Consider the following 21,866-nt stretch of genomic DNA (forward strand, 5'->3'; position numbering starts at 1 on the left):
ACTTACTCTAGGAATACCACCGGACCGGCCCGACTGTCAGCCTTGGCTTTGATCTCAATCGAGAAAGTACTTCTCTAAGATCTACAATTAAAGGACAAACTACAGTGCCTTTAGAAAGTATTCACACCCCTTGACTTTTTCCACATTTTGTTGTGTTACAAATTGGGATTAAAACTGATTAAATTGTCTTTTTTTCCAACAATCTACACAAAACAGTCTGTCAAAGTGGAAGAACATTTTTAACATTTTTAAAAAAGATTAATGAAAAGTAAAATACTAATATCTTGATTAGATAAGTATTCAGCCCCCTGAGTTAATACATGTTAGAATTTAAGTCAAAACTGTAACTAGGCCACTCAGGAACATTCAACGTCGTCTTGGTAAGCAATTCCAGTGTATATAGAATCCTGACTAGAACCAAGAAATTTGATCATATTACTCCAGTGCTAGCTTCCCTACACTGGCTTCCTGTTAAGGCAAGGGCTGATTTCAAGGTTTTACTGTTAACCTATAAAGCGTTACATGGGCTTGCTCCTACCTATCTTTCCGAGTTGGTCCTGCCGTACATACCAATACGTACGCTACGGTCACAAGACGCAGGCCTCCTAATTGTCCCTAGAATTTCTAAGCAAACAGCGGGAGGCAGGGCTTTCTCCTATAGATCTCCATTTTTATGGAACAGTCTGCCTACCCATGTGAGAGACGCAGACTCGGTCTCAACCTTTAAGTCTTTACTGAAGACTTATCTCTTCAGTAGGTCATATGATTGAGTGTAGTCTGGCCCAGGAGTGTGAAGGTGAACGGAAAGGCTGGAGCAACGAACAGCCCTTGCTGTCTCTGCCAGGCCGGTTCCCCTCTCCACTGGGGTTCTCTGCCTCTAACCCTGTTGCAGGGGCTGAGTCACTGGCCTGCTGGTGCTCTTTCATGCCGTCCCTGGGAGGGGTGCGTCACTTGAGTGGGTTGAGTTACTGACGTGATCTTCCTGTCTGGGTTGGCGCCCCCCCCCCCCCCTTGGTTTGTGCTGTGGTGGAGACCTCTGTGGGCTATACTCGGCCTTGTCTCAGGATTGTAAGTTGGTGGTTGGGGATATCCCTCTAGTGGTGCGGGGGCTGTGCTTTGGCGGAGTGGGTGGGGTTATATCCTTCCTGTTTGGCCCTGTCCGGGGGTTTCTTCGGATGGGGCCACAGTGTCTCCGGACCGCTCCTGTCTCAGCCTCCAGTATTTATGCTGCAGTAGTTTATGTGTCGGGGGGCTGGGGTTAGTTGGTTATACCTGGAGTACTTCTCCTGTCTTATCCAGTGTCCTGTGTGAATTTAAGTATGCTCTCTCTAATTCTCTCGTTCTCTCTTTCTCTCTGAGAACCTGAGCCCTAGGACCATACGTCAGGACTACCGGGCATGATGACACCCTGCTGCCCCCAGTCCGCCTGGCCTTGCTGCTATTCCAGTTTCAACTGTTCTGCCTGCGGCTACGAAACCCCTACCTGTCCCATACCTGCTGTTTTCAACTCTAAATGATCGGCTATGAAAAGCCAACTGAGAGACCTGAGCCCTAGGACCATACGTCGGGACTACCGGCCGTGGTGACTCCTTGCTATCCCCAGTCCGCCTGGCCTTGCTGCTATTCCAGTTTAAACTGTTCTGCCTGCGGTTATGGAACCCCTACCTGTCCCAGACCTGCTGTTTTAAACTCTAATGATCGGCTATGAAAAGCCAACTGAGATTTATTCCTGATTATTATTTGACCATGCTTGTCACTTATGAACATTTTTGAACATCTTGGCATGGTTCTGTTATAATCTCCACCCGGCACAGCCAGAAGAGGACTGGCCACCCCTCATAGCCTGGTTCCTCTCTAGGTTTCTTCCTAGGTTTTGCCTTTCTAGGGAGTTTTTCCTAGCCACCGTGCTTCTACACCTGCATTACTAGCTGTTTGGGGTTTTAGGCTGGGTTTCTGTACAGCACTTCGAGATATTAGCTGATGTAAGAAGGGCTATATAAAATAAAATTGATTGATTGATTATATGGAATGGTCCTCTGTAGCTCAGCTGGTAGAGCACGGCGCTTGTAACGCCAAGGTAGTGGGGTCGAACCCCGGGACCACCCATATACAAAAAAAAAATGTATGCACGCATGACTGTAAGTCGCTTTGGATAAAAGCGTCTGCTAAATGGCATATTATTATTATTATATTATTATTATATTATTATTATTTATATTATTATTATTATATTATTATTATATTTGGCATTGTGTTTTAGGTTATTGTCCTACTGAAAGGTTAATTTGTCTCCCAGTGTCTATTGGAAAGCAGACAGAACCAGGTTTTCCTCTAGGATTGTCCCTGGAAAAAAGAATGACATTTTAAAATGCATTTCCTGCAATTCTACACAGTTTTACTTATATTGCCTCTCTTGAGGGGTGTTTTGCTGTATGCTGTTTTATAGCTACTCTCATGCTATTCTTCACATTTTGCCATGACTATGAGAGATTCGTTTTTTCAGTTTAAAGCTAATTTCCTACTACCAAGACCAAAGTAGACACATTTGCTATTTAATGCAACAGTTTGTATTCAGGACATGAAAAATTAAGCAAAAAAAGTAATCCATTTGGTGGAAACACACTGCTGGTGGGAAAATGGGCATGTTTTCTTTATGCGGATTTTAGAATATTCGCATGAAAATCTGTCGCCAATTGGATGGAAATCGAGCTACAAAGTTTAATGAATTCACACTCCAGAACAGTAGGCGGACACAGCAGGTGGTGGCATGCGGACCGCCATAATACCATAGAAGAAGTGAACAGAAGCAAACGGTGACCAACCCAACCCATATGGGGGTGGAGGAGAACGAGGCAGTAGATGAACAGTGGGGATGTTGATGTTGAAGTTTCAATGAGCAAGGCAGAGGCAAAAAGACTGATATATACAGTGATGGTGCAGAGATGGCAGGAGCAGTGGAATAGAGATAATAAGGGAAGGCATTTATTTCAAGTACAGAGGAAAGTCAGGGAGGGGAGGACGGCAGGAAGGGACAGAAGAGAGGAGGCTATTTTTACAAGATTAAGGGTGGGACACAGCCAGTTGAATAAGACATTTAATCTGATAGGAAAGCATCCATCAGGAAAGTGTGATTATTGTCAGGAAACAGAGACTGTGGAGCATGTATTGCTACAGTGTAGGCAGTATCAGAGGGAAAGAGAGAGGGTGAGATCTAGTATGAGGGAGAAGGGGATACAGGAAATTAGTTTAAAGAGTATATTGAGTAGAACGTAATAAGATATAGTCTCAAATATTTTATCTTTCTTAAGAGAAACGGGGTTGGCAGGTAGGATTTAGTTTCTCCCCGTCTCTGGCCCACATTCCAGTACGGTAGGTGGCGGTAATGCACCATAACGCACCGCAGATAAACCCCACTGAAGAAGAAGAACGGTGACCAAGAACAATTTCCACGATAGGGTTTTGATATTTATACGTTTTTTAACACCCTTGAACTCAAAATATGACAACTTTCACTACAGAGCATCAAATACTTACCCCATGTAGTGTTTAGTTGCGTTGGAGACAATACTTGGTTGATAGATGTTATCTAGGTAACTCTAGCTAGCTAATTGCTAATAATGGCTAACTGTAACGTTAACGGTATGGTTTTTCACACTCAAATAGCCTCCATCATGGAGGTGCTAGCGAATGCAGCCGTGGCAGAGATCTGTAAACTCGTAGACGACGACTATGCAGTGTTTCGTTTGGAAATAACTCAAAGCCAGAAAGAAAACAGGGCTTTGCGGAGGAAACTACAGCTCCTGGAACTGAAGGTGTCACGGGAGCGCGTCTTCGCCAGTCGTCCCAGTACTTTTAACATCCTCGACCGATACAGAGGAATGGCAAGAGGTACATTTTGCAAAGGGGTGGGTGCGCGGCCTGTCGCTGTTCTATAGCTATAGCGCAGTGCCTGTCACCTAGTTCCCCTCTGCACGTGTGACTTGTGTTAACCAGAATTGGGTCTTGGTCAGTTTTTGGATAGTGTGCAATAATTCCCCTAATTACTTAGCTATCTTGCGCAAAGATACAATATCATATTCAAACCAGATTCTTGATTTACTGTCATTCCTATTATTTACTCATTGAAAACAATATGATGCATGGAACATAATCGATCTATAAATAGCATATCAAGAAGTTGAGAAGTGTTACCTTGCATCCTTGCCAATTGTAGACAGTGTCAATAGTGTACAATATAGCGTTAAGCATTGACAGTAGCTAACCTAACCATGTCTTTTCCCCCAATCACTCTCTCAGGTGAAGGACATCTCACTGGAGGCCACAGGAGCTTTGTGAAGCCAGCGGGACACAATACATGGAGAGAAGACCAACCAATCACTGTTGATGAGGGGAGTGGAACCTCAACCCAGCACATTATCGTGATAGAGGTCAGTGCAATATTGTTACATTAAAATTACAGTACATCAAATGTGGCCAGTTTGTTTCAGAAAGGCTCCCCTCAGCTATTCACTGTCTTACATGTACATCCTCATTTATCTGCCATAGGGGAGCTTGTGAGACTTCCCTACGACATTGTTATCCAATACAACTCATATACCCGTAATAACCTCTCTTCTTGTGTCAGTCTGCAGATGTAGAGGCTGCAGGTTCTGGGCTTAAGCAGGAGATGACTGAAGGAGAGGAGGACCCACGGCACAGCAGAGACATCCAGACTGGAGAGACAGTAGAGCCCCCTGTAGCCATGGAGGACCCCACAACCGCCCCAGTGCAGCCCAGGACCCAACGCAGCATCATGGAGGTCAGTGGAACACCGGACGCCGTCCTCAAGTCAGAGACAGGCAACAAGACTTTAACTGTAACACACAGGCTCTTACACAAAGGATCTGACCACAGATCAGACCCAGAGAGACTGGGGCTGGGGAGACTGGGCTGTCCTCGTGCTCCCGGCTCAGAGTATTTACCTGTATTTCACCAGAGCCAGAGGATGGTTCATTCCCGTGGTGATGGTGACGCGTTAGACACTGGCGGTGATGATCTGTGTTGTTCTGACGCTACAGAGATGGACCCTGGCAACATATCCTTCGGTTTAGAGCAGTTGTGGACTCAAGTCACATGACTTGGACTCGAGTCTGACTAGACACCCCACAAGCATCTTGGGACTCGTCTGAAGTCGGTACAGTCGATCTGCCAACTTCTGTCTGTAGCGGCCAAACATTTTGGGCTACACACTAATATGACCCCTCTGTGTAAAGGTGAGACTCTCACGTGTTTTGCTCTAGGACGCCCACAGGCCTCAGAAGACCCGTCTGAAGGTCCCCCAGTACCAGTTGAAAAGATGAATGGCAGTATGTATGGAGACTGTTTAGGGAAACAATAAGGGGTTAAATACATGTTTTAAAAAATCCTTATCTTTCTTATACCTCTCAGAAATAGGACAGACACTTCAGAATGAACTTCCTTTCGATTTTTTGGGGGGACTATCTGTTGTTCCATGTTTGTTATTCAATGCGTTTGTGTGGGGTAATCGCAGTAAGGCCGAACATTTTTTTCATCAAATAATGACTATTTTTTTTCGGATACTTCAAGGAGTCTTTAAAATTCCAAATCAAATAGTTAAATGATCCTTGGGATGGCCTTCTTTAAACAATTCCATATAGCTTAGTAGAATCCCTCCCTCCCCGGCTTAGACAGGGCTTATACTGTTATGGGTTAAACTGACTGATCGGGAGGCTTTTCTTTAGAAGAATGAGGTGGAAACTATCACTTCTTAGAAGCGTGTTTCAAACTGTGGGCTTCCTGTATAGATCAGAGACGAGTGTGTAATTGTCTTTGGTGATCTGAATGTCAAGGAAGCCGACACTAGAGTAATCAAAGTCCATGGTGAAATGAAGATCATTCGACTTATTAAGAAACTCATGGAACATCTCAAGTTCAGTGGGAGTCCCATCAAATAATACCAATATATCATCTATATAACGTTGATATAGTTTGATCATGGATAGAAAGGGATTTTGCTCAGGTTTGGGAATGTGATCATGCTCTAAGTGTCCCATATAAAGATTGGCATAATTGGGCGCCATCGTACTCCCCATAGTGGTTCCTTTTGTTTGTTGGAAAAAGTCACTTCTAAACATAAAACAGTTATTTGTGAGTAACAGCTCTGCTAGGTCTCTGGTACATGAGGAGCTAGGCCAAGACTCTGTAGGGCATTGTTCCAAAAAGATGCTTGGGGCCCCTAGTCCACTTTGGTGGGTTATTTATGTGTATAGGCTTTCAATGTCAAAACATGCCACCGATATTAGCGTTTCACGCATCATGTCCAAATCATCCAAAAGTATCTCAAATTGATTGTGAAGCTCAACAAAGTCACTTATAAATGATTTGAACATGATGCGTGAAAAATGCTAATATCTGTCCCATGACTTGAATGGGATTTGTACCACAAATGCTAAAACGTTAGCATGTGAGACTCAGACTTTGTGACTCGAATAATAGTGACTTGGTCCCACCTCTGGTTTAGAGACACAGACTGATCTGTTCAGAGGGGACTGGAACCGGTACAGTAATAGTGTATACTCTGAAGGGTGCCTAGATAAGAAAGGGGAGGGTCTGGTCGTAGATTTAGTGACTGTGAAAGTGGAGGGTGACATTCCTCCCACATGGAATGCAGATAGTCACCTAGGAGATGGACACTCACAGGGCAGAGATTTCTTAGATTACAGGGAAAGTTTAGAGACAAATCTAAATGTTGCGACCCACTCCCCGTTACACACGTTCAGGGATCGCGAACCAGTGTCCACATCGATGGGGCCTTCCGATGCACACGGCAGTGTCCTTTTCGATCAGGTATTGAACTCAAACCACAGGGCTAGAGCCCAGGCTCAGGGAGGGGGAGCCACGTCAGGCAATAGTAAAGAGAAATGGTTCCTCTGCATGTTCTGTAACAAAGGCTTCAGCTGCCTCCAGAAGGTGGAGATCCACCAGAGGGTCCACACAGGAGAAACCCTACAACTGCCCCCAATGTGAGACGTTGTCCTCCCGCAAGCACCAGCTGAAGATGCACCTGAAGGTCTTCACAGGAGAAATGCAGTTTGCCTATACACACTGCGAGAAGAGGTTCTAATAGCTGACTCATATTTACCCACATCATATTTATGTCCACCATGATGGATTTAACAACAATTAAGTCATTCTGTAACTACAGTACAGGACTCATACGTAGTGGGGATGGGTAAACACTCCATGTTGAAAGTGTGTTTATTATCTGTGTGTGTACGTACCTGTGGGAGTGTATGTCTGTGTAATCTGTATCACCTGTCTCTTCCAGGAGGAGGAGGAGGATCCAGAGGTGCTGCTGGTGAAGGAGGAGGGGTGTGAGGAGGGTCTGGAGAACCCTGAGGGGACCATGGTCATGGAGGACAACCAGACTACACCTCCTCCTGAACCCACAGAGGAACCAACTGAGCAGCACAGGACCACACACAGTCTCACTGAGGTGATCCCATTGTAAACTACTGTCTGTATGGTATTAGGTCAGGGCCCATATCCACAAAGCCTCTTAGAGCAGGAGTGCTGAACTAGGATCAGTTATGCCTTTTAGATCATAATGAATAAGATGACATGGAAAGATCCTAGATCAGCACTCCTACTCTGAGACTCTTTGTGGATACTGACCCAGGTCTGATTAATTTTGTCTAAAGTGTGGGACCATGCCTTTAAATTATCAAAGCATTAAAGATTGTCAAGTAATCAAATGAACTAACACGTTTGCATAGTACTCAGCAATCCCTCATTCCCCAATCAGAAGATGCTCCATAGCAGGGTGCTCATATCAGATTTCTTGATCCAACATCCTCTCACTCTGTATCTCTTACAGTCAGTAGACATGGAGGATGGGAAGCCTGATCTGCTGCTGGTCAAAGAGGAGACAATAGAAGATGGACCAGAGAGCATTGACCTGCTGAGTGGACTAAAGATGGGGGAGCAAGGTAAGGGAGAAATACATATAGCCCATTGTCTTTCGACAGCTGACGTTACTCCAACACGACGCTCATTCCTCCTCATAGCACCGGTTTCAATCCAAGTGCCAATGCCGTTTATCAAACTCCAGGCGGTGCTATGGTCAGATTACTTGAAAATAGAGCTCTTTGGCCACGTACACCAGTGGTGGGTTTTATCTCGAAAAACTGAAGCATATGCAAAAAAAGTAGCTCATACCTCGTTATGGGGCTATTTTGCTATTCCTGTTTTTGCTTTATCAAAGGTGCCAATAATTTTGGACCTGAGTTCTCTCTGTCATGTTTGTAAAGTCTATTTTGTAACCTCTTCCTTCAGGTGGTTGGCTGGAGGCTAACAGTGGAGACTGGGTGGCCATCTTGGATTCTCAGACCCAGACGGGTACAGCTAAGGGCCCAGGGGATGACATCAACAAGCCGGCCTGGACCAGAGGCGACATAGTGGCGGCCAGTGGATGGGACAGCATCCTTAACTCTGGGCTGGGGAACAACACTGTTAAACACAACCAGAAACCGACAGTTGAAGACAAAACAACATCTGAACTTAGTTTCCATGACAACATACTGGCTGAGACCAGGGCGAGGCGTAGATTTGGTCCGCGGGGACGGGGAGGTGTCCGTATGAGAACAGACACAGACATGGCTAGCGATTCTCCGTCCTGCTCTTATAGTTGTGATTCAGAGAGACTGATGGCGCCTCAGGTTAACCCCCTAACAGGTGCTGCCTTCAGCCTGCCTTCTAAAGGATCTATCAACTGGAACATGGAGCCTGCGACAACACAGACACTCCCTGGCCTTCGTCCTTCTCACACTCTCCTGTTAAACCAGACCTCAGACAATGCCAATGCCTCAACACTTAATGGCTACACAAGCCCATTGACAAATGACAGTAGTAGTAACCCTATCAGCAGATCTGGTTGTAAAGAGAAGCGATTCCCATGTTCGTTCTGTGGGAAAGCCTTCAGTTTCCCCAAACAGATGGAGATCCACCAGAGGATGCACACGGGAGAGAAACCATTTGGCTGCCACCTGTGCCGGGCCAGTTTCTCCCAATCGTCCAATCTGAAGAGGCACCAGAGGGTCCACACAGGGGAGAAACCATACAGCTGCCCCCAGTGTGAGAAGAGGTTCTCCCGCCAGCACCAGCTGAAGATGCACCTGAAGGTCCACACGGGAGAGAGGCCATTTGCCTGTACGCACTGCGGGAAGAGGTTCTCAGAGAGGAGCTACCTCAGGATACACCAGCAGAAAATGCACACGGCCCATGTATAGAGTGTAGTGATATGTAATGTAGTACTAGTTAGTTTGTAGTTCATTCTGTTGGTTTTGGATGTAGTAGGGAACTGGATGAGGTGAACTGAGGAAAGAATGTGTATGATGAAGCAGAGTAGATGATATGGTGATGGTTGGTGTGATGGTGTCTGTCAAAATGCTTCATTGATGAAAAGTGACATACTTTGTCTCTTTAGGTTGATACTGGTGTTTTATAGTGAGATAATGATAGTGCCTTAATTCATGTTTGTAATTCAAAAAGTATTGAAGCTTTGTGTAATGTAATGTTGAACCATTTCCAAAGTATTCTATAATTACTTTTATCATAGCGAGGGTACCAGATTTACCAAAAAGGTGAAGTGTGAGAAAAGTCACGTATCGTTTTGAGCAATAAATGTGATTGTAATGCCATTTGTTTAAATTAAATACTAAATTGACTCTGTGCTGACTGACTTGGTTATTTTTGTATCATTGCAGAGACTGAGTTTGGACTTTATTTTAAATAATAAACTCTAATGGCTCCATATTTTTAGGTACTTGAATCACAGTGTTAGACATGGGCTTGACTGATTAACATTTTATAATGTCATGTCTCTGTGTGTACAGCAAATCATTTCTTATATAAACCTTTATGCTTTTCTGTACAATCTTTGTTTGCAGTCTGCATTCCATGAAGATCTGCTGATATCCGGTGTTACTGATTGGAGAGACTCAACCTCTGAGGTGACCGTGGATCAGGAGCCGTCACTCTTCCTTCCTGAGTCAGAACCAGGACCCAACCACAGGGGACAGAGACTCCACCACAACCACTACATAGAACACAACCAGTGGACTGAACAACCTCAGTCCTGGTGGTCATCAGAGAGACAGAGGCTCCAATCAGAGATCCCGAGTGGCGCAGTGGTCTAAGGCACTGCATCGCTGTGCCACTAGAGATCCTGGTTCGAATCCAGGCTCTGTCGTGACCGTGAGACCCATGGGGCGGTGCACAATTGGCCCAGCATTGTCCAGGGTAGGGGAGGGAATGGCTGGCAGGGATGTAGCTCAGTTGGTAGAGCATGGCGTTTGCAACGCCAGGGTTGTGGGTTCGATTCCCACGGGGGGGCCAGTATGAAATATAAATAAATAAAATTATGCACTCACTAACTGTAAAGTCGCTCTGGATAAGAGCGTCTGCTAAATGACTAAAATGTAATGTAAATGTAGATCCAGTCTGCAGCCCAGACCCTGATAGAGATATACCCTCCTGTTCCTATGATACAAACACCACAGTATCCATGATGAACAGGGCAGGTCACCCTGGGCTTCAGCCTTCACAGCGGGTAATTAACCACATACCCTGCATTAACCTTTTGTTAACTAGTCATTTGAAACAGGCTTGTGTAAATACCTGTTTTTAGAGAGACAGTAAATTTAGGCTAGAACAAGGACAGTTGAAGATTTACCTTACTGAGGTGATGTAGATGGAATAAAGTCATTATTTAGTGAGATAGTGATCATGAATAGATTGTAATAAGCAGTACCAGTTTTCATTTAACCACACCATTTGAGCCATGACGCCAGCCAATAAGATCCTTGCTCTTCAGTGTAGACGGAAGTAAACCGTGACTAAGAACTAGTTCCACGTTAGCATATTTATCGTTATTTAGACGTTTCTTAACACATTGGTACTCAATATGACTCATTTAACTGCACAGCATCATATACTTACCTTATTTAGTGTTTAATTCGCTTTGGAGACAGGACTTAATAGCTGTTCTAGGTAACGCTAGCTGCTAACAATGGCTAACTGTATGGTTTTTCACACTCAAATAGCCTCCATTATGGAGGTGCTAGCGAATGCAGCCGTGGCAGAGATCTGTAAACTCGTAGACGACGACTATGCAGTATTTCGTTTGGAAATTTCTCAAAGCCAGAAAGAAAACAGGGCATTGCGCAGGAAACTACAGCTACTGGAACTAAAGGTGGCACGGGAGCGCGTCTTCGCCAGTAGTGTCAAGATCGTCGACCGATACAGAGGAATGGCAAGAGGTACATTTTGCAGAAGGCGAAGGCTGCGCGGCTTTCATATACACTGAGTGTTGGTGACACCATAGAATTAGAATACTTTTTAATAGGATCTCTATGGTGACACTTTGATATCTTGATAATTTTCAGCTTTTAAGCATGTGTCCATTAGGCCTGTTTTTTTTTTACCAGCACGAATTAGATTGAGCAATTAAAGCCCTACTCGTGGACTTCTTAAATTAAACTAGTTTTTGACAGTATTAGTGGAGCACAATACCACGGAGGAGTTTACAAGGGAAAACTCCCTCAAACTTTTATTCCATAGGCTGGGATCCACATTATGCAGCTGTTGCAAAAGCGCATTTTTCACTGGCTGTCCTAGGGTCGCATAAACAATGATTGTTAGGCAGCTTAGCCTACGCTTCTTCAATTCAACCATTATTGGGGTAAAATACACCTATACATTTGAACAGCCATCCACAACTACCACACTAGCGGTGTGATTCACATAATTGCTGTGTAGATATCAATAAATGGCCTAAGTGATATCAGTATCGCCCGTAGGCTACGCTACACCACTGCTGTCAAATCTAATCAAATCCAATTTTATTCGTCACATGCTTCGTAAACAACAGGTGTGGACTAACAATGAAACGCTTACTTACAGGCCCTTCCCAACAATGCAAAGAAAGAAAATAGATAGATAATACAAAAGTCATAGTAGATACACAATGAGTAACGATAACTTGACTATATACACGGGTACCAGTACCGAGCCGATGTGCAGGGGTAGAGGTAATTGAGGTACATATATATGTACATATAACTAGGAATAACGTGACTAGGCAACAGGATAGATAATAAACGAACGTGATGCCTCTAAAAAGTTAGTGCAATAAAGGTCAATGCAGATGGTTAAATAGTTAACCAAATAGCTATCGGGACCAACTATTTAGCAGTCTTATGGCTTGGGGGTAGAAGCTGTTCAGGGTCCTGTTAGTTCCAGACTAGGTGCATCTGTACCGCTTGCCATGTGATAGCCGAGAGAACAGTCGATGACTTGGGCGGCTGGAGTCTTTGACAATTTTTAGGGCCTTCCTCTCACACCGCCTGGTATAGATGTCCTGGATGGCAGGGAGCTCGGACCGAGTGATGTGCTGGTGTACAAAACCGAAAGTAAAACACGCAAAAACGAAACTTAAGAACGGGAAGCATAGAAATTGCGCACATAGACTTAGACTCGCTTTCAATGAGAATGACAGATCTATAACACATACAGTATGTCTATGTGAATTTGGTTGGGTCGCCCAAAAGGTTACATATTGCAGCTTTAAGATCAGCGCAAAAATAGCTGAATTGGTCGGTGGGGGGTTTGTTTTCAGAAGCTAGTGTAGCTAGATTTGCAGCAGGTAGGCGGGCGAGCCAATAGCAAAAGCCTATGAGGTAAAAGGGTGAGTTTGAGCTCGAGTAAAGGACGCCCAGGTAGCGAAGAAGGACCGAAGTTTATTGCTCATATATTATCGAAAGCGCTATGAATAAGTGTAGAAAGGGAGAGTAGGAAGGTAAATGGAGTCCCTTGAGAAAGCAAGAAACAGATGTATGTAAGGAGAAGTGCAGTATTATCATAAGGAAACGTATAATTGGATGACGGAGGAGGAATGGAGGGAAAAAGAGAGGCAGAGGAGGTCTAAGAGAGAGGGAGGAAGACTGTTAAAAATGGCAGAAAATAAGAATGGTAGGAAATTTAAGCAAAGTGAGCTGAAGACAGGAGGAGAAATTGAAGTGAATGAGGGTGAAGTATCGGAGGTGGAAGGTGTGGTGAAGTACTCGGAGCCCGAGGATTGCACAGAGGGTCAGGATGAAGATAGGTCTGTGACAGTAGGAGTGAAGTTTTTGGAAAAAGTGGACCCTTGCCTTTTGGCTGATCCATTTGTGGTTTCAAGATGGGTGAAAAGAGTGTTGGGTATAGTGGAATCGGTGAGGGTAACCAGAAGTGGTTTAGTGATAATTGTTTGTGTTTCTGTTGGTCAGAGGGAGAAGGCGCTCAGATTTAGACAAATGGGGGAAAGAATGGTGAATTGTTTCAATCTCAAGGAAAGGGCGCCATTGAAAGGAGTGATTACTGGGGTAGCAGTAAATGTAAAAGTTGACCAACTGAAGGGGAAGATTCCCGGTGTGTGTGATGCTCGTCGTTTGGTGCGACAGTGGGGAAACAGAGAAGTCATTGTCTGTTCTTTTGAGTTTTGAAGCTGTGTCTTCAAAATAAAGTGAAATTAGGGTATATAAGTTATCCTGTATGAGCTTATGTGCCGAATACATTACGATGTTACAGGTGTCAAACTTATGGGCATTTGGCAGCAGTGTGTAGGAGGGAGGTTCCAAGGTGTGAGAAGTGTGCAGAAGGGCATGAGACAAAGGAATGTGTAGCATTGGGGAAAGTAGTGGTATGTGCTAATTGTAGGGGTACCCATGGGGCTGGGGATCAGAAATGTCCCGTGCGATAGAGGCAGGTTGAGGTTTCCAGGGTAAGAGTAGTGAAGAAGTTGTCATATGCTGAGGCAGTGAAGAAAGTAGAGGAAGATGGGTCAAGGGGGAGGAGTGGTGAGAGTAGTAGATATGTACCAGTACAGAGGGATAGGACAACAAGTGATATATATGTTTCAATAAGATTGGATTTTTAGCATTTATAGCAATGGTTATTAATTGTACTGCAGGGATGGAACGTAAGTCTATGAAAATTGAGGTTGTGGTGGCAGCTGCAGAGAGGTATTTGGGTGTGCGAGACTTGACATCAGAAGAGTTACAGGGAGTGTTAAGTGGTGGTGTTCCATCATCTCAGGTTGAGGGCATGGGGTAGGAATGAATATATTTAAAGAGTGGGGTGGTGTTAATTATTAATAATAATTTTGAATTTGTGAGTGTAGTGTTAGATGGTAGGGTATTTATTTATTTTATTTTTCAAGCAAAATATAAGGGAGTTGTGCACCAGTCTAGTAGGTGGCAGTAATGCAACAAATTGGATGCCAACCGCCCGTTAAACCTCATCGAAGAAGAAGAAGAAGCTGAATTGGTCATGAGCCCGCAGCTATCCATTGCAGCGCCATTTTCCTTGTCGTCCTTACCTCCAAGCGTTTATCCAAGTTGGTCGTATAATCTTTGATGTTGACGGAAGTTGCACCATTGGAAGACATACAGTAGCTTGCATAAACCTATTCCTGCTCTTTTCCTGCAATCCATCAAACGGATTTGGTGTGCCATCATAGTGGTCTCTGACTTGTGGTCAGACTCGCTCAGTATTTCGTAAATATCCCTTCTGAATTAAAAAGTAATCCTAGAAGTAACCATCTAGTTTTTCAAAAGTATCTGTAATCTGATGACAATAGCTGGTAATGTAACGGATTACAGTTTCTTTTTCTTTTTATCAGTTACATGTAATCTCTTACTCCCCAACCCTGTCCCTGGATTACTTAGCTATCTTGCACAGACACAATATCATATCCTAACCAGATTTTGATTTACTGCATTTGCTATTATTGACTTAATGAAAACAACGTGATGCAAGGAACATAATACATCGATTTAATAAATAGTATATCAAGAAGTTGAGAAGTGTTACCTTACATCTTTGCCAATTCTAGACGGTATCAATAAATATACTGTTGAGCATTGACAGTAGCTAACCTTATCACCTCTTTTCCCCCAATCACTCTCTTAGGTGAAAGACATGTCACTGGAGGCCACAGGAGCTTTGTGAAGCCAGCAGGACACAACGTGCAGAGAGATGATCAACCCATAGCTGTTGATGAGGGGAGTGGAACCTCAACCCAGCACGTTATCGTGATAGAGGTTAGTGTAATAGTGTTGCATAAGAAATGACAGTTACTTTGTAAATCAAATGTGGCCAGTTTATTTCAGAAAGGCTCCCCTCAGCTATTCACTTGCTTACATGAAACCCATCACAAAAAAGTTTTGGGAATTATTCATATTTTTGCATCACATAAGTGTTTAGGGTGAAAAAATGTCACTTATTTTTTTTGAAAAACCATTTGTATAGATTTTTCATTGTATGTGCACTGTAGTGGCCATTATGACTCAGTTGATAGTAAATATGAACAGAGAACATTTATTAACAAGCTCTTATTTAATTTGAAAATATTATTAATTTACCTATTAGAAACAATTTGAATATCAAACTCACAAAAATGATAATTACACACTTACCATAAAATTTTCTAATTGTGATGGTAGCCATTTTGAAGAACCATAAAGAAAATATTATGGTGACACCCCCACGTGATATGAAAAGCCCAGAATGTCCTCTCAAGGGTACAACAGTGGCCTAAGATCAAAAAACGAATTTCCATTAGAAAGTACAAAAATGTATTTCTGGGTCTCGGGATATGGGAGCTTCCCTACGACATTGTTATCCAATTCTACCCATGTACCGGTAATAACCTCCTCGCTTCTTGTGTCAGTCTACAGATGCAGAGGCTGCAGGTCCTGGAGTCAAGCAGGAGAAGACTGAAGGAGAGGCTCCACAACACAGCAGAGACATCCAGACTGGAGCAGCAGCTGGAGCGCCCCCTGTAGCCACGGATGACCCCACCATAGCCCCAGCGCAGCCCTGGAACCGAAGCAGCATCACGGAGATCAGTGGAACGCCGAACGCCATCCTCAAGTCAGAGACAGACATCAAGACTTTAACTGTAACACAAAGGCTCTTACACACAGGATCTGACCACAGATCAGACCCAGAGAGACTGGGGCTGGGGAGACTAGGCTGTCCTCCTGCTCCCAGCTCAGAGTATTTACCGGTATTTCATCATAGCCAGAGGACGGTTCATTCCCGTGAAGATGGTGACACGTTAGCCACTGGTGGTAATGATCTGTCTTGTTCTTACGCTACACAGATGGACCCTGGCAACATGCCCTTGGGTTTAGAGACACAGACTGATCTGTCTCGAGGGGACTGGAACCGGTACAGTAGTAGTGTTTACTCTGAAGGGTGCCTAGATGAGAAAGGGGAGGTTATATTGGTAGATGAAGTGACTGTGAAATTGGAGGGCGACGTTCCTCCCACATGGAATGCAGATAATCACCTAGGAGATGGACACTCACAGGGCAGAGATTTCTTAAATTACAGGGAAAGGTTAGAGACAAATCCAAATGTCTCGACCCACTCCCCTTTACATGCATTCAGGGATCGCGACCCAGTGTCCACGTCAATGGGGCCTTCCGATTCACATGGTCGCGTCCTTTTCGACAGGGCTGGAGCCCAGGCTCGGGGAGGGGGAGAAACATCAGGCGGTAGTAAGGGGAAACGGTTCCTCTGCATGTTCTGTAACAAAGGCTTCAGCTGCCCCCAGAAGGTGGAGATCCACCAGAGGTTCCACACGGGGGAGAAACCCTTCAGCTGTACCCAGTGCCACATGCACTTCGCCCAGGCTGGTGACCTGAAGAGGCACCAGAGGGTCCACACAGGGGAGAAACCCTACAGCTGCCCCCAGTGTGAGAAGAGGTTCTCCCGCCAGGACCACCTGAAGATGCACCTGAAGGTCCACACGGGAGAGAGGCTGTTCGCCTGTACACACTGTGGGAAGAGGTTCTCAGAGAGGAGCAACCTTAGGATACACCAGCAGAAAAACCACTCCTCTCTATAACATAGAAAGCAACCATTCCACTCGATAGCTTCTGACATTTAGATCAAACCCTGCATTAAAGACAAAGATGCATTTTCATTGTTGTCTGCAGAAAAGATCCACAGATGCATTTGGAATAACGAGAGTAATACATTTCAGTGTTGAATATTCCTGGGTAGAATCTTGCATCCAGACATCGTGTGATATATACGGCATATACAGTGGGGAAAAAAGTATTTAGTCAGCCACCAATTGTGCAAGTTCTCCCACTTAAAAAGATGATAGAGGCCTGTAATTTTCATCATAGGTACACGTCAACTATGACAGACAAAATGAGGAAAAAAAATCCAGAAAATCACATTGTAGGATTTTTAATGAATTTATTTGCAAATTATGGTGGAAAATAAGTATTTGGTCAATAACAAAAGTTTCTCAATACTTTGTTATATACCCTTTGTTGGCAATGACACAGGTCAAACGTTTTCTGTAAGTCTTCACAAGGTTTTCACACACTGTTGCTGGTATTTTGGCCCATTCCTCCATGCAGATCTCCTCTAGAGCAGTGATGTTTTGGGGCTGTCGCTGGGCAACACAGACTTTCAACTCCCTCCAAAGATTTTCTATGGGGTTGAGATCTGGAGACAGGCTAGGCCACTCCAGGACCTTGAAATGCTTCTTACGAAGCCACTCCTTCGTTGCCCGGGCGGTGTGTTTGGGATCATTGTCATGCTGAAAGACCCAGCCACGTTTCATCTTCAATGCCCTTGCTGATGGAAGGAGGTTTTCACTCAAAATCTCACGATACATGGCCCCATTCATTCTTTCCTTTACACGGATCAGTCGTCCTGGTCCCTTTGCAGAAAAACAGCCCCAAAACATGATTTTCCACCCCCATGCTTCACAGTAGGTATGGTGTTCTTTGGATGCAACTCAGCATTCTTTGTCCTCCAAACACGACGAGTTGAGTTTTTACCAAAAAGTTATATTTTGGTTTCATCTGACCATATGACATTCTCCCAATCCTCTTCTGGATCATCCAAATGCACTCTAGCAAACTTCAGACGGGCCTGGACATGTACTGGCTTAAGCAAGGGGACACGTCTGGCACTGCAGGATTTAAGTCCCTGGCGGCGTAGTGTGTTACTGATGGTAGGCTTTGTTACTTTGGTCCCAGCTCTCTGCAGGTCATTCACTAGGTTCCCCCGTGTGGTTCTGGGATTTTTGCTCACCGTTCTTGTGATAATTTTGACCCCACGGGGTGAGATCTTGCGTGGAGCCCCAGATCGAGGGAGATTATCAGTGGTCTTGTATGTCTTCCATTTCCTAATAATTGCTCCCACAGTTGATTTCTTCAAACCAAGCTGCTTACCTATTGCAGATTCAGTCTTTCCAGCCTGGTGCAGGTCTACAATTTTGTTTCTGGTGTCCTTTGACAGCTCTTTGGTCTTGGTCATAGTGGAGTTTGGAGTGTGACTGTTTGAGGTTGTGGACAGGTGTCTTTTATACTGATAACAAGTTCAAACAGGTGCCATTAATACAGGTAACGAGTGGAGGACAGAGGAGCCTCTTAAAGAAGAAGTTACAGGTCTGTGAGAGACAGAAATCTTGCTTGTTTGTAGGTGACCAAATACTTATTTTCCACCATAATTTGCAAATAAATTCATAAAAAATCCTACAATGTGATTTTCTGGATTTTTTTCCCTAATTTTGTCTGTCATAGTTGACGTGTACCTATGATGAAAATTACAGGCCTCTCTCATCTTTTTAAGTGGGAGAACTTGCACAATTGGTGGCTGACTAAATACTTTTTTCCCCCACTGTATGTGACTCGTTTCAGGAAACTAGGCTTACATCTTCAAACTAAGGGCAACCATGGCATCCGTGACAGAGAGGGAGAAGCGTCCATCCATGTATATGATAGTCTAGCTAGCTACATTTACAGATATTACACGTTTCTAATTTTGTCAGAAAGTCGTTTTCATTTCAAGTTAATGTGTACTGTACTGGCTGGCTCGCTAGCTAACGTTATGTGTATGATCTGTGTAGTAATATTATTTGTATCTCAGAGCTAGCTAGTTATAGCCTAATGTTAGCTAGCTAACATTGAACCTGGTTGGTTAGCTACTTGGAGGTTGGTTAGCTACTCCCCACTGTATACAGTGTTATGAAAAAGTATTTGCCCCCTTTCTAATTTTCTCTACTTTTGCATATTTGTGATACTGAATGTTATCAGATCTTCAACCAAAACCTAATATTAGATAAAGGGAACATAAGTGGACAAATAATATTTTTACATTTACGTCATTTAGCAGACGCTCTTATCCAGAGCAACTTACAAATTGGTGCATTCACCTTATAGCCAGTGCAACTCTCGCTCTCTTGAAGACGGAAGGGACATAGCCAGCGGTCAAGGATGAGTTGATGAGCGAGGTGAGGTAAGGGAGAAGGTCACCGGAGATGGTCTGGAGAAGAGAGGAGGGGATAGGGTCAAGCGGGCAGGTTGTTGGGCGGCCGGCCGTCACAAGTCGCAAGATTTCATCTGGAGAGAGAGGGGAGAAATTCAGCAGGGAGGAGAAGATGGCAAAGAGCTTCCTAGGGTTAGGGGCAGATGCTTGGAATTTAGAGTGGTAGAAAGTGGCTTTAGCAGCAGAAACAGATGAAGAAAATGTAGAGAGGAGGGAGTGAAAAGATGCCAGGTCCGCAGGGAGTCTAGTTTTCCTCCAATTCCGCTCGGCTGCCCGGAGCCCTGTTCTGTGAGCTCGCAATGAGTCGTCAAGCCACGGAGCAGGAAGGGAGGACCGAGCCGGCCGGGAGAATAGGGGACATAGAGAGTCAAAGGATGCAGAAAGGGAGGAGAGGAGAGGAGAGTTGAGGAGGCAGAATCAGGAGATTGGAGGGAGAAGGAGTGAGCAGAGGGAAGAGATGATAGGTAGCGGAAGAGAGAGAGCGAAGGTTGCGACGGCGCATTACAATCTGTGTAGGGGCAGGGTGAGTAGTGTTGGAGGAGAGCGAGAGAGAAAAGGATACAAAGTAGTGGTCGGAGACAGAGGGGAGTTTAGTAGAAGAACAGCATCTAGTAAAGATGAGGTCAAGCGTATTGCCTGCCTTGTGAGTAGTGGGGGACGGTGAGAGGGTGAGGTCAAAAGAGGAGGAGTGGAAAGAAGGAGGCAGAGAGAAATGAGTCAAAGGTAGACATAGGGAGGTTGAAGTCACCCAGAACTGTGAGGGGTGAGCCATCCTCAGGAAATGAACTTATCAAGGCGTCAAGCTCATTGATGAACTCTCCAAGGGAACCTGGAGGGCGATAAATGACAAGGATGTTAAGCTTGAATGGGCTAGTGACTGTGACAGCATGGAATTCAAATGAGGAGATAGACAGATGGGTCAGGGGAAAAAGAGAGAATGTCCACTTGGGAGAGATGAGGATTCCTGTGCCACCACCCCGCTGACGAGATGCTCTCGGGGTATGCGAGAACACATGGTCAGACGAGGAGAGAGCAGTAGGAGTAGCAGTGTTTTCTGTGATAATCCATGTTTCCGTCAGCGCCAAGAAGTCGAGGGACTGGAGGGTAGCATAGGCTGAGATTAACTCTGCTTTGTTGGCCGCAGAACGGCAGTTCCAGAGGCTGCCGGAGACCTGGAACTCCACGTGGGTCGTGCGTGCAGGGACCACCAGGTTAGAGAGGCAGCAGCCACGCGGTGTGAGGCGTTTGTATAGCCTGTGCGGAGAGGAGAGAACAGGGATAGACAGAGGCATAGTTGACAGGCTACAGAAAATGGCTACAATAATGCAAAGGAGATCGGAATGAAATGAACTAAACATCTGGGAAAGCGAGAGAGCGGGGCCTCCCTCACTTACGTTTCACTGAAACACCCAAATATAACTCTCCCAACTTCCACCTCAGAAACTATAATTGTTGTAAACTACAGCGGTTCAATGTTTTCTAGTAATAGACTAACTTAGTTTATTCAGCTAGCTAACTTGGTACAGTATTCTTCAGTGAAAACCGTCCAGGGCACCTAGTCATATGACGCCACAGCCAACTAGCATGCCGGACTCCAACAACACGGTTAAGCACCAATACATGGCCACAACAAACCACCGTCAACACGCCAAGCAGATCATTCGTGTCCGTGTCTAATGTTGTGGGTTAGTTCCGACAGCTTGAGCGAGTCCGTCGTCAATTTATTCAGCCAGTTAGTTAGCTAGAATAGTTAGCATACTAGCTAGCCATTGCTTTCTGCCTACGAAGAAACCGGTCCTCCCACGGCACGAACACACAGAGAGAGCCAAGCTAACTTTAACTAGTCACCCATGTCCCGAATTCCCTTGAACGACTCTGGTTACCAGTATGTAAAAACAAAACACAAATGTAGGTTATAACTTACCCCTAGCAGCTACTGTTAGCTAGCCAAGTGCAAAGCTAGCCACTGAATTGACTCAGCCAGTTCGCGTCTGTTCGGTAGGTCGTTCCAGCTATTGTTTAGTAGCTATCCAGGTAGCAACAAGCTAGCTACATTTCGAGCACAGTAGCTACTTACTACCTAACGTTAAAGCTTCAGACAATGAGGTTAGAAAAACAGCTGAATGGTAGGCATTATTGTATGTAATTATTGTAGGCAGCTAGCTGGCGTAATTACAGGTACTCTCAGGCGTGAAACAACTATCCACAGTTGCTAATAGTTACCAGTAGCTACCCGCTAGTTACCAGTAGCTACCCGCTAACACAACAATTACATATTTATTTCATAAACAAAGTTATGCAACACCCAATTCCCCTGTGTGAAAAAGTAATTGCCCCCTTACACTCAATAACTGGTTGTACCACCTTTAGCTGCAATGACTCCAACCAAATGCTTCCTGTAGTTGTTGATCAGTCTCTCACGTCGCTGTGGAGGAATTTTGGCCCACTCTTCCAACTGCTTTAACTCA

At 44.6% G+C, this 21,866-nt stretch overlaps 2 protein-coding genes across 2 annotated transcripts; both read left to right on the forward strand.

Moving 5' to 3' along the window:
• The first annotated feature begins 4,302 nt into the window (after positions 1-4,302).
• LOC311110377 (uncharacterized protein) lies at positions 4,303-9,724 on the forward strand. Its single transcript, XM_084188924.1, has 5 exons — positions 4,303-4,427; positions 4,625-4,798; positions 7,328-7,495; positions 7,877-7,988; positions 8,335-9,724. The coding sequence occupies exons 2-5, from the start codon at positions 4,667-4,669 to the stop codon at positions 9,285-9,287; spliced, it is 1,365 nt and encodes a 454-aa protein (XP_084045050.1). The 5' UTR covers positions 4,303-4,427; positions 4,625-4,666; the 3' UTR covers positions 9,288-9,724.
• A 1,147-nt stretch (positions 9,725-10,871) lies between these two features.
• Positions 10,872-17,240, forward strand: LOC311110406 (uncharacterized protein). The gene is made up of 3 exons (XM_084188954.1): positions 10,872-11,318; positions 15,010-15,140; positions 15,770-17,240. The coding sequence occupies exons 1-3, from the start codon at positions 11,069-11,071 to the stop codon at positions 16,952-16,954; spliced, it is 1,566 nt and encodes a 521-aa protein (XP_084045080.1). The 5' UTR covers positions 10,872-11,068; the 3' UTR covers positions 16,955-17,240.
• Positions 17,241-21,866: the final 4,626 nt, after the last annotated feature.

The sequence above is a fragment of the Coregonus lavaretus genome (genome assembly GCF_964263955.1).
Source record: "Coregonus lavaretus genome assembly, contig: SUPER_35_unloc_5, whole genome shotgun sequence".
Classification (NCBI taxonomy): domain Eukaryota; kingdom Metazoa; phylum Chordata; class Actinopteri; order Salmoniformes; family Salmonidae; genus Coregonus; species Coregonus lavaretus.